At 33.8% G+C, this 17,346-nt stretch overlaps 1 protein-coding gene across 1 annotated transcript in view; it reads right to left on the bottom strand.

The window, feature by feature from the left end:
- ITPR2 (inositol 1,4,5-trisphosphate receptor type 2) overlaps positions 1–17,346 on the bottom strand; it is a 482,746-nt gene that overhangs the window by 407,409 nt on the left and 57,991 nt on the right. The window contains exon 2 of the mRNA XM_074195308.1: positions 3,839–3,909. Coding sequence (XP_074051409.1) covers positions 3,839–3,909 — 71 coding nt within the window. The remainder of the gene's footprint in view (positions 1–3,838; positions 3,910–17,346) is intronic.

The following is a 17,346-nucleotide window of genomic DNA, read 5'->3' as shown; positions in this document are numbered from 1 at the left end:
CTCCTAGCTTGACTTTTATATATTTATCGTAATATGATATTCTTAGGTCCAACAGTTCTAAATGCAAATTCATCTGTGTCAAAAATGCATTAACAGGTCTGAACATGCTCAAGTTGAAGAATGTTCATAGATGACAGAGAAAAAAACCATACTTGGCTCCTTTTTTGTTGCTTTCTTCTGTACAAAGAGGAATAAACTTCAAAATGCAAGTGTAAGAATAAATGTGATTATGAGGAAGCTGAATTCCAAGAACTAAATTACTTCAAGCCTACCAGCACAGATAAATTATATCACAGGTTATTAAGAGAACTTGAAAAGAAAAGGCTGTAAAACTAACATTAAAATTCTTTGGGAAAGGAAACAGAAAGCAATAAACCAAAAAAAAATCATTTACTATTGCCTGACACTTGGTTATGAAATTTTAATAAATATTATCTCATTTGATCCTCACAACAACTCTATGAAATAAGTACTGTTATTATCCCCAATTTACAGCTGAGGAAACTCAGGCAAATGGAGGTTGAATGATTTGTCTAGGGGTCACAGCTAAGTGTCTGAGGTCAGATTTGAATTCAGTCTTCCTGATTCCAGGCCCAGTGATCTAGCTACTATATCACCAGTAATTTGGAAGCAACTTAAAAATAAATATATACATACCCATATATATACATATATATATATATTTGCACATTAAATATATATTTGATGCATCAGTCAAATGTCCAAATTTTTTGTATGATTTTAAAATATGTATAGAGCATATTTTTAGAATAAAGCCTTTAAAGTGATGTTGTGCTCTACCAAAGCAAATGATTTTTAAAAAGGGAATAACACAATAGAATTTTATATTCTCTCCACATGTCTATATTCTACCTATAACAATATGATATAAAGTTGCAATATTCTAGAAAAAATAATTTTCCAAGTCCTGCCTTGTGCCTTCACAAAATTTAATCAAGACTGTCTTCAAAGTATATGTAAATTATTCTCTTAAAGATTATATGGAGATGGACAAGTATGCATTAGTATAAATATTTTCCTAAAAATCTTTTTCTTTGAGAATAATTATATTGAACATTTTTTCAAACTTTCTTCCAAATCAAAACCTCTTTCAAATTTCTGGAGAATTAAGGTTGGAACACTCAAAATTGTATCACCTATTACATTAACCTCCTCTGTGCATATGCTAGCTTTAATTTGTTTGCTGTTGTTTTTTAATACATTTGTACTTCCTTGCCAGCAATCAGATACTATGATGTTAAGGTCTAAACATGGCAGCCTCACTGTTGTCCATGAAGAAAATAATTTGTTATAAAAATCTTTGAAGATCTTTTCCATTTTTTTCGTTGCCCTTCCAGTTTTATTCTTGAATACCATTGACTTAGTTGAATCTATTGCTCTATTTTCTATAAATTGTTCTTCCCTATTGATACTTTAATATTATCAATACTACCATTGCATTTCTATGTGAAAAGTACTTCAGGTTTGGGGTTTGTTGTTTTATTATGACTATTTACTATAAATCTTTTTTCCTTTCTTTTTTTGCCACCTAAAAATGTTTCCTCTAAAATTCTCACAAGAAGTCTTTTTTCAGTCAACCTAATTACAGACTCTATTTTAGGTAATTTTAACCAAAATGACTAAGAATCTAAAACACATTCAAAAGTCTTCCCTTTACTTTTGTATTTTTTTTTTTTTAGGTTTTTGCAAGGCAAATGGGGTGAAGTGGCTTGCCCAAGTCCACACAGCTAGGTAATTCTTAAGTGTCTGAGGCTGGACTTGAACTAAGGTACTCCTGACTCCAGGGCCAGTGTTCTATCCATTGTGCCACCTAGCTGCCCCCTTCCCTTTACTTTTCAAAAGTTAAAGCTATAATCATCCAATCTAGAAGAGTTTCAGACTTCATCATCAAAAATTGACATGAAAAACTAAAGAAATTTAGCATGAAGTTTTTAAAGTTAATGCAAGAGAGAACAGTTATGAACTAGGTAATTTAAAGCATAAAATCCTGGGTCTGTAGTCACAAACATCTAAGTTCAAATACAGCCTCAGACACTTATTAGCTGGATAATTCTGGACAAATCACTTAACCTCTTTCTGCCTCAATTGTCTCTGCTCTAAAATGGGGATAATGATGGCACCTACTTTACATAAAGGGTAGGTAATTTCAAATTAAAAATACATGTTTAATTTGAAGACCCTATCACTGATATTTTTGCATAAGTACTATTTTAAATTTTTCTTTCTTCCTCTGTTTCACAGAACAAAGGGAAGGCTAGACAATATCAGTTGAGGGACTGCAAGCTAGGTTGGACAAAGGTTTGAAATTTCCAGCCTGAACCATCACAGATTTTTATCAAAAATAAAAGAAAACTTCCAATATCATTTGGAAGTCTATTTCAGTATTTTATCTATGATGGTTGAGAAGACATCTCTGCTATGATTTAGTCAAAGTAAGATTTTCTCTTCTTAGATAAGGATATTTTCCCCAAAAAAATCTTCTAGGGCTGAGGTTTTCTCCTATTCATATTGTGGTTTATTAAATAGAAAATGTTTTAAAATGTACATTTCTATCATACAACATTTGGATTGTTTGAATAAACTGGAAGTGAAGATATAAGCTGACAGCAAAAATGGAAGGAGTGAAGAAAAAAGTCTGAGTCAAAAAAATTCTAAGGGAAAAAATGGATACGAATTTGAATGGAAATAAAATTCAGAGAAAAAAAACAAGAACTTAAAGAGGAAGAGAGATAGTAATGGGAAGATATATATAATAAGAAGTAAGTAATAGAACATTTTTTTTAAGTTTTAGTTTTTGCAGGGCAATGAGGTTGGATTTGAACTCAGGTACTCCTGACTCCAGGGCCAGTGCTCTATCCACTGTGCCACCTAGCCACCCCAAGAAGTATGTAATAGGAAGGGTGAATTTTTATTTCTTCATCAATGATGCCATATTACAAAGTACTTTAAAGTTTACAAAGTAATTTCTTCATCAACTCTAGGAGTATGTGTTGGCCACTCTACAAAGAATGAAAATGAGGCTAAGAAAGGAAAAATATATCACCCAGAATCACACCTACAATATGTCAGAGGCAAGACTTAAATTCAGGTCTTCTTGCCTCAAAGGTCAACCCTCTTTCAACTATGCCATCGTTCCTCACACCAAAACAAAATGTTTCCAAATTTGTGCTGTACAAACTACAGGCAGTATGGGGTAGTGAAAAGGACCCTGAATTTTCACACTGGAGCTCTCAGTGATCCAGTCAATATGGCTAACAAGTGCAGAATGATTTCTTATTTGTAGTAGAAGAGATAATTTTATCTACACATTCTCTATATCAATGAAATAATAGATCCAGTGCCAGACCCCCTCCAAAAAAAGCTGGATCAGACAAGAGTACATATATTTTTTTAAAAAATAAAGCTTTTAGAAAATAATTTATTATAGTTACATATTCCTTCATATTATATATATCCAAGAATCATTCAGTATACAATAAGGGTATTTTGTCCATTTTAGATATTTTACAGATTTTGAGGTACAAAGTAGAGGAAACTCTAAAATTCTGAAACAAAGAAACAATCTATTTTGGATTAGTCTGTACCAGGATGAGGAACCTTTTTACTGCCAAGGGCCATTTGGATATTTATAACATCATTTTCCTGCTAGATTTAGTCAAACAATTAATTCACTCCTAAAAAGCTACTAGATTTATTGAATTTCAAGTCTTGTTTGCCACAGCAACATCAGACCAAATGATTTCACAGGCCTTACATGCCCAGGGGACAGATATTCCCACCCCTGTTCTATATTAACACAAAGATGTCTTTTACTTACCTCTGAATTTCTTGGGAGGGTTGGCAAGATCACCTGCTTCTGGATGCACCACACATCTATCATCCACTAGCCTACCAAGAAAAAAATATTTACACTATTAGTATGTTGTGTCTATGAACTAGAAAGATATTCAGATTAAAAGGAAAATGACAAATTCTGTAGGAGCTAGAGAGAAATAGGCATATTTAGGCACTGTTGGTGGAGCTGTGAACTGGTCTAGCTATCCTTGGAAAGAATTTTAAACTATGCCCCAAAAGTTACTAAACTAAATATATTCTTTAAGCCAGTCATCTTCTAGGTCTACAATAGTTAGCACTTAGAGGAGATAACATGTTCACAGCTAAAAGGGACCTCAATGGCTATCTCATCTAAATCTCTCATTTCATAGATGAGGAATCTAAGACCCAGAGAGATATAATATTTGTTATTGATGTTGTTCAGTCATTTTTCAATCATGTCCAATTATTTGTGAACCCATTTGATGTTTTCCTGGCAAAAAACACTGAAGTGATTTGCCATTTTCTTCAGTAGTTCATTTTATAGATAAGGAAACTGAGGCAAACAGGGTTAAATGACTTGCTCAACATCTAAAAACTAATAAATATCTAAGTTTCAATTTGAGCTCCAGAAGATGAGTTTTCTTGACTCCAAACATGGCAGTCTATTCACTGCATCTAACAATTAGCATCTGTGGGCATTTAGAGAAGCCTCATGAACAAGTAAACTCTTGAGCTGAACTTTGAAGGAAACCAGGATATTGTAACACACAGATAATACCAGAGTTATACACACATTGAAACTTTTGCTCTGAAACAGAATTTGGAATCTAGAAATACCAATCTGTGGCACTGAGTAATTTCTAATTTATACAAAATAGCCCTTTGATGTGGCCTTGGGCAAGCCACTTAACCCCATTGCCTTGCAAAAAAATAATAATAAACCTAAAAAAATTTTTTAAAAATAGCCCTTTGAAAACTAGTGTAACTGACCAAAATTAAATGAAAATCGTAGCTTCAGATTGATTTGGTCACCTTAGGCAAACATTTCCTAAGTGTCACCACATCTGCATGATCTAAGTTCCTCAAAAATAAATGCTTTTTTTGGTCCAGTACAATGGTTCTTCTTGGTTTTTAGACATACTTCGTAACAGGTCTGATGTATTCACATTGGTTTACTAAAATGTGGTTTTTGTAAGAGTTTCCAGACATGCAAGAAATTCCTTTTAGAGTTCTTAGAAGTTATTTTCTATAAAACAGGAAGTCACATTGGGCCAAGAGAAAGTATGATCAACCTATAATTACAAATTCAGCCTAAATCTCAACAACCAAAAGGCTAAAGTATCTCCTAAGTATGTAATGGTATAAACCTAAGTAAAAGAGCTAAAAGTCAAAGGTAAATTGGTCTTTTCATTCAATGATAATAGCAATAACTGATCAAGAGATGTCAAGAAAACATAACACATAATGTTTTGCAAAGTAAATACTATTTTCATAGCTGTTTTTGGTACTATCCTTCCCCTGCCCCACCAACATACACATACACACATACAAACATACACAAATTCAACCATTATTCCTTCCCTCTTCCTTCAGAAATCCTAGTTGTCATTGTTTAAATGAAATGGAGGAAAATAGAAAGAGGCTTAGGAAACACTGAGAGGAAGGATGGAACAATGGAGAGAACCTGTGTCGAAAAAGTTAAGATCACTTAGACTCAAATCCCAGATTAGTCAAGTCTCAGGTTAGTCACCTATCTGTGTGTCTTTTGGCAAGTTATTTACCCTCTGGAGTCTCTTTCCTCATCTATAGAGCAGAGATGATAACAATAATGATAATTACCCAGATCCCAGGAGTCTATGAATAAAGTGCTTTGTAAACTCGAAAAGACCTTCTATATGTGTGTCCTTATAATGATTATCACCACAAAACCATGTAACAAAGGACTGACATGAAATATTACCCCCCCACTGATCCCATTACAATGAAAACCATTACAGTGGAAATGATCAATGAAAAATCACTTGTTAAGCAGTGAGTAGTCAAAAGTTTCTGACAGCTGGCTAACTATAAATGATGGAACTAGGACATTACAAATAATACATGATGGCTTGGGTCTTTTGGTCTCATTCATTGCCAAAAGAAAATCCCAGAAGTAAAAAGACTTAGGATTGCTCTTTGCTTCTATATTTGTTGCCTGTGTGATTCTAAGCATTTTCACTTAATTTCTGAAATTTGTAAGATGGAAATAGTACTGATAGAGGATCCTCATTATCCATGTCCTCAGAGTTACCAGTTATAAGAGCAGATTTTGCTTTTATTGGGACCTGCATTTTCTTTGGTATAGGAAATTCTTGGTAAGGAAATTCCTTCTGGAGATGTAGTTCTGCTCTGACAACTTTTCTTTTTTAATATAATATTTTATTTTTCCCCAATTACATGTTAGGACAATTTAAAAACATTTTTTTAAAGTTTTGAATTCTAAATTTTATCTCTTTCCCTCCCCTTCCCCCACCAATGGTAAGTAATCCAATATTGTTTAAACTTGTGTAATTGCATAAAACATTTCCATATTTGTCATTTTGTACAAGAAGACTCAAAAAGAAACAGAGAAGGAAGGAAGGAAGGAAGGAAGGAAGGAAGGAAGGAAGGAAGGAAGGAAGGAAGGAAGGAAGGAAGAGAAAAAATAGCATGCTTCAGTCTGTATTCAGATAGTTTCAATTCTTTCTCTGGAGACAATCCTTTGGGATTGTCTTGCATCATTGTATAACTGAACCCAGGGTCTGTCCTGTTTGATTGCATTCATATTCCTGGCACTTAACAGTGCCTGGGACATAGTAGACATCTAATAAATGTTTTTTATTCATGAATTTATTTACCCTATTTCCTTTCTTTTTGCCAAAAAAGATCAGTAGTTCAAGAAAAAAAAGGGAATATAGTGGCCATTTAATCCAACATTTTCAGTATACAAATGAGGAAACTGAGATCCTGAAAGGTCAAAAGTCATAGCTTGTAAGTTATAAAGGCATAGAGTTATGTCTAAAGTTAGTGCTCCTTCCAAATTCTGTGATGTCTCACTTTAAGAACTTAACTATAAATTATGTATTCATCTTAATAGTTAAGAAATGTAATTCATTCTTAAATCTTTGAAGCCATTTAAAGACAATTCTTTACATAATGTATACAAAGTTCCAAATTCTCAACATTGACCAAACTTGTCAGAATAGTTTTTTAAAAATGTGTAAATCTTGTCTTCATAGAAAACAGTCAAATCAGGGCCTATAATTGAAGTCCCCCTAGGATTTGTTTTTCTACAAGCACAAGATATTGTGATTGCTTGCTCATTACTGTATATACTAGTCACAGTTAGAAAATATATCATTTTTTAACACCTCACACCTCTCAGACTGGCCAATATGACCAGAAAGGACAATGATCAATGTTGGAAAGGATGTGGGAAATCTAGGACACTAATACATTGTTGGTGGAGCTGTGAACTCATCCAACCTTTCCAGAGAGAAATTTGGAATTATGCCCAAAGGGCAACAAAAATGTGCATACCCTTTGATCCAGCAATACCACTACTGGGTCTGTACCCTGAAGAGATTATAAAAAGGGGTAAAAACATCACTTGTACAAAAAATATTCATAGCAGCCCTGTTTGTGGTGGCAAAGAATTGGAAATTGAGTAAATATCCTTCAATTGGGGAATGGTTTAGCAAACTGTGTTATATGTATGTCATGGAACACTATTGTTCTATTAGAAACTAGGAGGGATGGGAATTCAGGGAAGCCTGGAGGGATTTGCATGAACTGATGCTGACTGAGATGAGCAAAACTAGAAAAACACTGTACAGCCTAACAGCAACATGGGGGTGATGATCAACCTTGATGGACTTGCTCATTCCATCAGTGCAACAATCAGGCACAATTTGGGGCTGTCTGCAATGGAGAATACCATCTGTATCCAGAGAAAGAACTGTGGAGTTTGAACAAAGACCAAAGACCTTTAATTTAGAGAAAAAGCCATTATCTTATTATGTAATTATGCTCTTATACTTTATTTTTCTTCCTTAAGGATATGATTTCTCTCTCATCGCATTCAACTTAGATCAATGTATACCATGGAAACAATGTAAAGACTAACAGACTGCCTTCTTGGGGGGGGGGAGGAAGATTGGGGGAAAATTGTAAAACTCAAAATAAATAAAATCTTAAAGAAAAAAAGAAAATATATCATTTTTCTTTAAACTCTTTTATGAGAACCACTGTTTCAGAAAATCTATTTTCTATTTCACCTGGAACCCTGAAATAACTGCATATAGTGCAAGAAGAAGTAGAATCCTAGGAATTAAAAGATGAATAATAAAAACAATCAGCATTTTTTTAAACTCAATAAAAAGAAACTTGTTGCAATGGATATTAGTCATTCTTCTTTATCTAATATGAAAGAGAAAAGCTCAAAGCTCAACATCATATATTTAAGATGTTAGACATTTTTTCATTTAGGAGTGATATTATTTATTACTTATCACATTACAACATAAAGATTTCGCTTATAAATAATATACTTTCCTCATGGCACCACAAATAGGATCTTGTTTTCCTTTCAAAAAAATCCATTTAAATGCATTTTGAAGGAAATTGTAATTCAGAGCATCACAGATGATCAAATCAAAATATAAACATTTCTCTGTGACCACTTGACAAATCGGAGATTTTAAAAAATTTCTATACCACTAAAATTCTCAAAATTCCTAGTGGGTATATTAACTTCTTAAGATAACATGATTTTTATTTTCCAGCTTTTAGTCATTGACCTAAATGAAATTCTTAAAATTTAAAAGATTTTACATCTGAAAATAACTGGCATTAAAGAAGTATAGCAGCAGTCAATCACTTTTGGGTCATTCTGTCATTACCTTCAATTTCCCCAAGATACTTCAATGGTATTCTTACTCCCAAACCAAACCATCATGTTCCTAAGTATCTCAAACAAATATCTCTCATTAAACACTGATATTGATAACTTTGCATATATATTTAAGAGAATACATAAGGTTTTACCCTCCCCTGAAAGTAAAGAGAAAACATTTTTCCAAAGTAGATTTCAAATGACAGAAATAGAGTTTGTAAGGCAGGCAAAATTCTTCTTGTATTCTTTTGTTTTATTTTGGAACTCAAAAATCACAACAATCATAGGGTACTTCTCATCCAAAACTTCCAAAGTCCTTCAGTCAACTAACTTAGGAATGATGTATGAACTCTAATTTTATAAACCAAACAGATGCTCAAAGTAAATAATTTTCAAATCATTCACATGAAAATAAATGCAATGATTAACCAAAGTTCAGTCTCAAGATGCAATCATTTGTAATCTGCAAAAAAAAGTATACTAGCATGTTGTAAAGAATTCAATTGATTTTTAAAACTTCTCTTATGTTTTTCCTTCCTATTCCATGGTTTTTGTTCTTTTCCTTAGTCTTAATTTCTCATACACAAAATGACTAATATATAAACATTTTTTAAATTTATTTAAGGCAATGGGGTTAAGTGACTTGCCCAAGGTCATACAGCTAGGCAATTATTAAGTGTCTGAGTTCAAATCTGAACTCCTGACTCCCTGACTCCAGGGCCAGTGCTCTATCCACTGTGCCCCCTAGCTACCCCTCCATTGCAAATATGGTAAACACAAATGTACATGTACAATTTTACCATACTATTCCCCACTGAGGGGAAGGGGATAGGAAAGGAGGGTAGTAGAAATATGTATAACATAAATATGCACATGGAGGAATGCTCTAAAATTTTCATAACATGTAATTGGAAACACAAAATAAAATACCAATCCAAAAAAAAAAAAAAGAATTTAATTGAAATTGTAAAAATCTGTTTTGGATGTGTTGCTAAAGAATCTTTGACAATATTAAGATAAGTTTTATAAACTATTCCTTTAAGACCATGTCATACTTCACTTTACTATTTTTTGTGTGGTACATTAACAATATAACTTGGACACAAAATAATATGTTGCTTTGTTATTTTATACAGATTTCCAATTGAAAACAAACTACTGGGGGCAGCTAGATGGCGAAGTAGATAGGGCACCAGCCCTGGAATCAGGAGTACCTGAATTCAAATCTGGCCTCAGACACTTAATAATTACCTAGCTGTGTGGCCTTGGGCAAGCCACTTAACTCCATTTGCCTTGCAAACCCCCCCCCAAAAAAAAGAAAACTACTCTCTGTCCATCTGCCTTCTCATTGTTCTTAATTTCTTCAACTGTCACAGAAATGCCAAAAAAGTAAGATAACAAATTCACAACTTCCTTTTCTCCCATGCTTGAAGATATAAGTTCTATAAAACCAATTTGTTTGCTAAAATACAATTATGATAAATTAAAAATCTTATGACATGATTTAAGGTGTAGTTATAAATAACAAATTTATGATCTAAAGGAATTAAGTTCTTAAAATGCAACTTTTTTTTTTGCAAGACTTTTTGTCCACAAATTCTAACCCAAATTTAACTTAAGGTTGATCAAATAATACACAAAATAGGTTCGGCCAAGTCTATACATGGTATAAAAAAGCAGGGTTGAGGGCAGGGAAAACTCACCAGTAGCCTGGCCACAAAAGAGATAAATTCAAAGGTCAGAAAAACCTATGAAACATTTTTTTAATGGCCCTCAGTCTGCCTTGAGAGGTCTTTCTCTGCTTCTGTGATAGGGTAGCAAAGGATTAGTTAGTACTTTAAATGTGAGTTCTTTGTCCATTGACAAATGACTTGACATATTGTTCAAAGAAATGGACCAGAGAAAGTCATAAGGTAAGGAAAAGCATGGGACACAGCTTCTCCTTGGAGATGCTATCAAAAGAATCAGCACAGTTGAATTCAAAGAATGCCCAAAGATAAAAAAAGAAACCATTTCCTGGGATACTTGGTCTTCTAATCTTTAACCCATGATTAGGATAAGCAAAAGTATTATCCTGAAAATAACTGCAGTTTGCGAGTCAACATCCATTGCAGACAAGAAAAACAGAATTGTAAAGTAGAGAATCAGAAATTGTAAAGTTGGCTGGAATCCTGGTCTTGCCACTTAATAGCTATGTGACCTTGGGCACTCTTGGTCTTGGATCCCTCACAGAAAAAATAAAGTATCTCTCAATTTCCTCCCAACTAAATGTTTGACCCACCCCCAACAAGGTAGAGACACACAATGACCTTGATAAACAAGCCAATGATTGATATTCAATGATTTCAGTACAGGAAGATGGGGGGGTAGGGGGGAGAGGAGGAGGAGAAGGGAGAAAGGGAAGGGAAAAGGGGGGAAAGAGTGGGAAGGAAAGAAGGCTGGTCAATAGTACATGCTGGCAGAAAGCATGAAAAGAAATAGGATTCAGGTTTGAGAATAAGAGTTGTAGGTTACCCAGAAATGGAATTCCTCTCTACTAAAAACATTTTCTTCAAGGAAAAAGTTGAAAGAAACAGATCATAGTGAGAATAACAAGACAAAAAATGAAATTGATTCTTTGAAGAGACAGGAAATGACTGGTTAAAGTATAGGAGTCATATCAAAATCAGCTGTTTCTATGAGAACAGATTATTGACTCCTTAGAGCAAAGGTCAAAATCAACATAAAATTAGAAGAAAGAATAAAAATGAGAAAACCTTAAACATAGAATTATACATCTATCTATTAAATCATATCTCCACTTAAATATCTGAATATTTTCATTATTTTCAACCAGAAGCATTACAAATTGATACTAAATCCTAAAATCTTCTTACACATTTGAGTTACTTTTTAAAGATATATTTTTGTTTTGTTTTCATCATTATCTTGGGGGGAAAAAAGAGTGTTTTTTGAGCAGTGACCTAGGACTCTCCCAATAAATATAAACCATATTAAATCCTGGGCCCTGACTGAAGAAGATCATTTTCTCTCTTTTGGCTTATTATGCCGTTACTTGGAGCTCATTACAGTGAATTTCTAAATACAGCTAAGGTATAGCTCATGTCTAGCTTTCAAAACATATATAAATATATATATATATGTATATATATACATATATATATATATATATGGAGAGAGAGAGAGATAAAATAGGTCCCCAGATCCAGCAAAAGCATTCAAGGTTACACTATGATTACCTACTAAAGGACAATCTCTATTTCCCTGAACTCATAGGCGTTCATAAATTGAAAACAAATATATACAAAACACTTAAATAGGCCATAAGTGCTTCTCAAAATGAGACTTCTCAACAAGCAGTAGAAATTGCTAACTGGAATATTAATGGGTTGGCAAAGTCTAGACTGATTTTATCCCCAAGTTCTGGGTTTCTTTCAGTGCTTCTCCAAGCCAGAAGAGTAACACTGGCAACCTTCTCCCTTCTCCAAGAAGCACAATATTCAATATCCCCTTCCTTCTTTCTAAAAAAAAAAATCAGAATTTGGAACTCTTAAATTAAGGTTGCCCATAGATCCTTTTTTGCCCCCAAGATTGGAAATGTGAAGGAAATTTCAATTCTCTATTACATTAGATTACAGTATCATGTTTCCTGGGGAATTAAAAAAGCATCTTCTCTAAACAGAAGGTTGATGACATACAAGAGCATCATCCACTCCTTGGGCCAAGTAGGAAAGCACAGTCTGCTTCTGCCATATGCTTCTTCATGAACTCTATCATTCCTTGCCTTCTCTGATGCCACTCTTTGGCCTAGAAATGTCAACTTTAAAATCTCTGTTCTCTAAAATGTGCTCAGGAAGTTGTGGGTAAGCACATTTAACTTCCATGAACTTCTGCCCTAAGATACCCATTACCAGTTCCTGGGGAGAGAATGTACATGGATAGACTGTGCCCTACCACTATCCAACACAATACTGTTCTGCTCTGCTCTGTCCTGTCTGAGGAGAAAAAAGGGAAGAAGAGAATGCACCTCCTTCCCCCTTTCTGAGGAAGGCTCACACCTTACAAATCAGACAGTCAAAAAATATTTATTAATTGTGTGAAAAGAATAGTTTAATCAGAGAGCTTATTAAGGACTCCCTTGTGAACCATCTGTTATATTCATACTAATTTAAATTAATTTTTCTATTATAGCACAATAGGGTTCATCTCAGGCAGCACGGTAAAATGCTGTGGTTCCCAACATTTTGGGTTCCTCAAATTCCTTTCAGTGTATTATGAAAAATATATTGTGAACTCCCTGAGTAATTCAATATATTGCTCTAATATGCTTTCAGATGTATTCATTAAGTATTTATGATAGAAAATACAAAATTTAGCCTAAGGAACCCTGTTCCAGACAATCTGCTCTTCTAGCAAGAGATGTACCAACCTAACACTAGATTATGCAACCCATTTCCATTTTAAAAAAAATCCTCCCCTTACTTTCTTCCTTGGAGTGGTATAAATGCTGTCAAATACCTTTTCAATATATAGCCTCAGGGGAAATTTTCCACTCCTGTGTCAAAGATCACCAAAAGGCCAGTGTCCACAGCCCTTATTATGGCTCTTTTGCAATATGAAGTATTTATGGGATGAATTTGTGAAGTATTCAGGGATGCATGGAAAGACATATGAAATAAAGGGAAATAAACAGAGCTAGGTAAAATGTAGAAACAATGACTGTAACAATGCAAATGGAGCAAAAAATGAAATCACCACTGGATATTTATTGTGACTAAACAAGCTCACATGCAATCGGTATGATGGCTAGCTATGCTTAAGTGCTTTTTTCCCTCCTTTTTTGCAACAAGGGATCACTTATTGCGAAGTAAAAGGAAAGGAATATATTTATAAATGAAAATGATGTATGAACAAAGAAAAGCAAAAAAATTTTAAGCAATTTTTTTCTGAAAATAGGCTTTAAAAAAGAAAGAGTAACTCATACCAGAGTAACTTCCCTTCCTATTTTTTTTGAGAAGGATATACCAAAAGGCACATCATGTTGTGTCTCAGCAAGATATTTGACAAAATCTTTTACAATTTCCTAGAATGTGTGAGGGAGAGATATGGTCTTTCTAAGAAAAAAAGATATGTCAATATCGATGTGTTTGGTTTTCTGCACCCAAAGAGTTCATGGGTCTATGTCAAACTGAAAACCCTCAAGAGGAGTGTCCCAGAGCTCTAACCTTGACCTAATTCTGTGCAATATTTTTATCAAGAGTTGGATGAAGAAAAAGTACCCTTACTGAATGTGTGGTTAAAATAAAATTCATAGGGATAGCTAATGTTTCTTAGGAAAGAACTGAAATCCCCAAACATCTTTAGATATGTCAAAGCTATATGTTGAGTTATCATGAGAATATATGTAAAGTCTGACAGATTTTTTAAAAATTACACAAGTTCAGAATGAGGAAAACATAGCAAAATATGATACAAATGTGCATAAAAACTAGACAATTATACTGTTTTCTATTTTTTGCACCATATTTTTTTGATGAGAAGACTAAAAATTATTCCACCTAAGAGAAAGCTGAAAGATCTAGTGATATTTATTTTAACGAAAAAATAGATTTTCTGGTGAGGAAAGCAGTAACTTTTTTAATTTATTATCATCTTAGTGAGTTGTTAGAAATATTGATTTACATTAACAGAGGGAATTTCCTATCCAAGTTTTCCCTATATCCAGGAAATCAAAGGTCTTGAACAAAAAAAAAAGATAAATTCTTAGTTATGTCCCATGTTGTAGAGTTTTCTCAGCTACCACTCTAGGGTTGATAAACGTTTGTAAAGAAAGGCATGTAATTTCTGTTCATGTATTCCATAGTAAATTCATGTTATCTAATCTCATGTGTTACTCACCAGTTCATTTATTCATCTCATGTTTACTCCTTCCCTATTGTGTTCCTAATAGTACTTGCCCAAACCTAATCCCCCAACTACATTCCTGCCCCCCTTCATATTGCTAGCAAATTGAAACCAAATTCTCTTAATTTCCCTGATGTCTACTTCATAATTTCTCTTCATATTCATCTATGTCATTTATTTCCTGTCTCAGAGGAATGTGTCCATCAGTTTCTAGTCCACTCTTTCCAGACCCTGTTCCTTTCTATCTCCTCCTCCTACTATGCCCATCATTTCCTCTCTTTGGCATTTTCAGTAACTTTTAAGCTCCTTCTCATCTGCCTACTAACACATTCAAGTTAGCACTACCCTAAATTAGAATCTTTCTTTGACTCTTCAACACCACCCTTCAACAACACCCTATACTATTTCATTTCCCTCTTCTTTCTTTCGCTGCCAAATTTGTCACCACTCTTCTTGAACTAGTACTCATCTTCAGACCTTGTATTCTAACTTACGTCCTTACAGTCTGGTGATCTGGTCTCTCATTGGCCGTAATTATCAAATCAAAACATATATTTTTCTATCTTCATGTTCCTTGACCTTTCTATTGCTATAAGTGATAGTTAGCCACCCTATTTCCCAAATCATCTATGTCAGAGAAAATCTCAATAAACTATAGTCTCCAGCCCCAGTCTATACTATATTACTCATTTGTGATCACCTGCACTGATTGGTACCACTGAAAACCACTATCTGTGTAACCTTGGGGAAGTTGGACCACTTTTATGTGAGTTAGGTACCTTAAACTATATGATCTCTAAGGCCCCTTTCATGTGAGAATAACTGTCATACTCAGAATCAGAGAAGATTCAGCTCTAAATTTTATGAATCTATGACTAACTTACCCCCTTTAACAAAAAAGATTTCCATCTTCAATCTGACAACTTCTTTGTGCTGTTCGACACTGGGTAATGATCAGCTTTAATGAACTTGTGTACTTCAGGTACAATAAGGAAAGACAATTCTAAAAAACTTGTGATGGAAAATATTATCCATATCCAATGAAAATGTGGAGTTTAAATGCAGACCATAGCTTACGATCATCAATTTTTAAAAGTTGTCTTATGTATTATGTTTTTCCAATTTGATTCGATTTTTCTTTACATGTATAGCCTATATTAGATTAAGTTCTGTCAAGGGAAAGGGGAAGGAAAAGAAGAGATAGAGGAAAAAAAGTAAAACTCAAAATCTTGCAAAAAATGACCATTGAAAACTACTGTTGCACATAGTTAGAAAAAATAAATAAATAAACAGAATATTTAAAAAAAAAAGTTGTGTTGTTCCAGGGCCACAAAAAGAAACTCAGAATGCATATTCCCTTAAAAAACAATAATAAAAATTATATGCAGTGTTCTCGGGTAGTCCATGAATGTAACTGAACTATAGTGCTACTACTACTATGACGAGCCTGATTTGACTATGTACTGAACTGGAAATGAGCAAGAGATGGTAGTAAGAAAATGGAGGGGCAAGAACAGTTATCAAGGGAGCTGGAGTGCCTGGTCTTAGATGATAGTAGCTACATGTGAAGTGCTCTTTAATTATGACTTCAGGATCCCAGACCTAAAAAGGATTTAAGCTCCACAGATGATAAAGGTGTGAGCTCTATTCCAGATGACATGGAGGTTGGTGAGAAAGTGCCCAAGGATTAAAATGCCCTATAGTACTCTACTTTTCACTAGGGTAAGTAAATTTGGTGATTGCATAATGTTTCATGATCCAAATTTCCTTACTCTAAAGCCAAAGCTCCTTCCTTCTCCTGAATTTATTTAGCTATGTTCCAAAAGAATAGCAACTAATTGAACAGAATGATTCAATCTATTCTGATTCTCACTATACTAACAATCCAGCCCACATCTCTCCATTATTCAAGAGATGTATTGGTGTTACACAAGAAAGTAACTTCATAACCCTCCATTACTTTGACATTACCAAATGACTTTTTGAAATGCAGATATTAGTAGATTTGCATCATTCCCCCTGAACTATTGGTACTAAAAACACTATGAAAACATGAAATGGCATTAGTATGACATGATCTGTTCTTGATGAACTCATGATTTTTTTCTTCTAGTGATCACAGCTTCCCATCTAAGAGTTCTTCACAAATCATTCCTTAAAAAATTCATTGTATAATTTTATACAAAACCACTAAAGTTCAATATACTTGGCCTTTAGATTAAAGAATCAGATTGTTTCTTTTTAAAAAAATAAATTTATAAAAAAGATGTCATTCCCATATCCAGTCCTATGGATACTTCAAGGAATCCAAAACACTAGAGAACAAAGACCAAAGGAGACTCAGATTCATCTAATAAGTATTATAGATCTGCATTAAGGAGCTTCTAGAAGACCTTCCATTTTCCTTTTAAAAAACAGAACTTCCAAAGATGCAGAGATTTGGATCCCAATGCTAGCTCAATAGTTAGAATATATTCTGCGTACTTATTCACTACCATCTTGAGAAAATGCAAAACAGTCATCAGTCATTTATTGACCAAGACACTAAGAATGAAATCCTTATTACCTACTTCTCCGGCTTTCCTATGTTTTTACTGATCAGTCATGAAAGCTAATACCATTATCCTTAAATAATGAAGTACTCAGTTATCATAGGATACAGGAGGTCACAATCAATTGTTTCTTTCTTCATT

The sequence above is a fragment of the Macrotis lagotis genome, chromosome 7 (assembly GCF_037893015.1).
Source record: "Macrotis lagotis isolate mMagLag1 chromosome 7, bilby.v1.9.chrom.fasta, whole genome shotgun sequence".
Lineage (NCBI taxonomy): Eukaryota > Metazoa > Chordata > Mammalia > Peramelemorphia > Peramelidae > Macrotis > Macrotis lagotis.
This window is presented reverse-complemented; position numbering and strand designations above follow the sequence as displayed.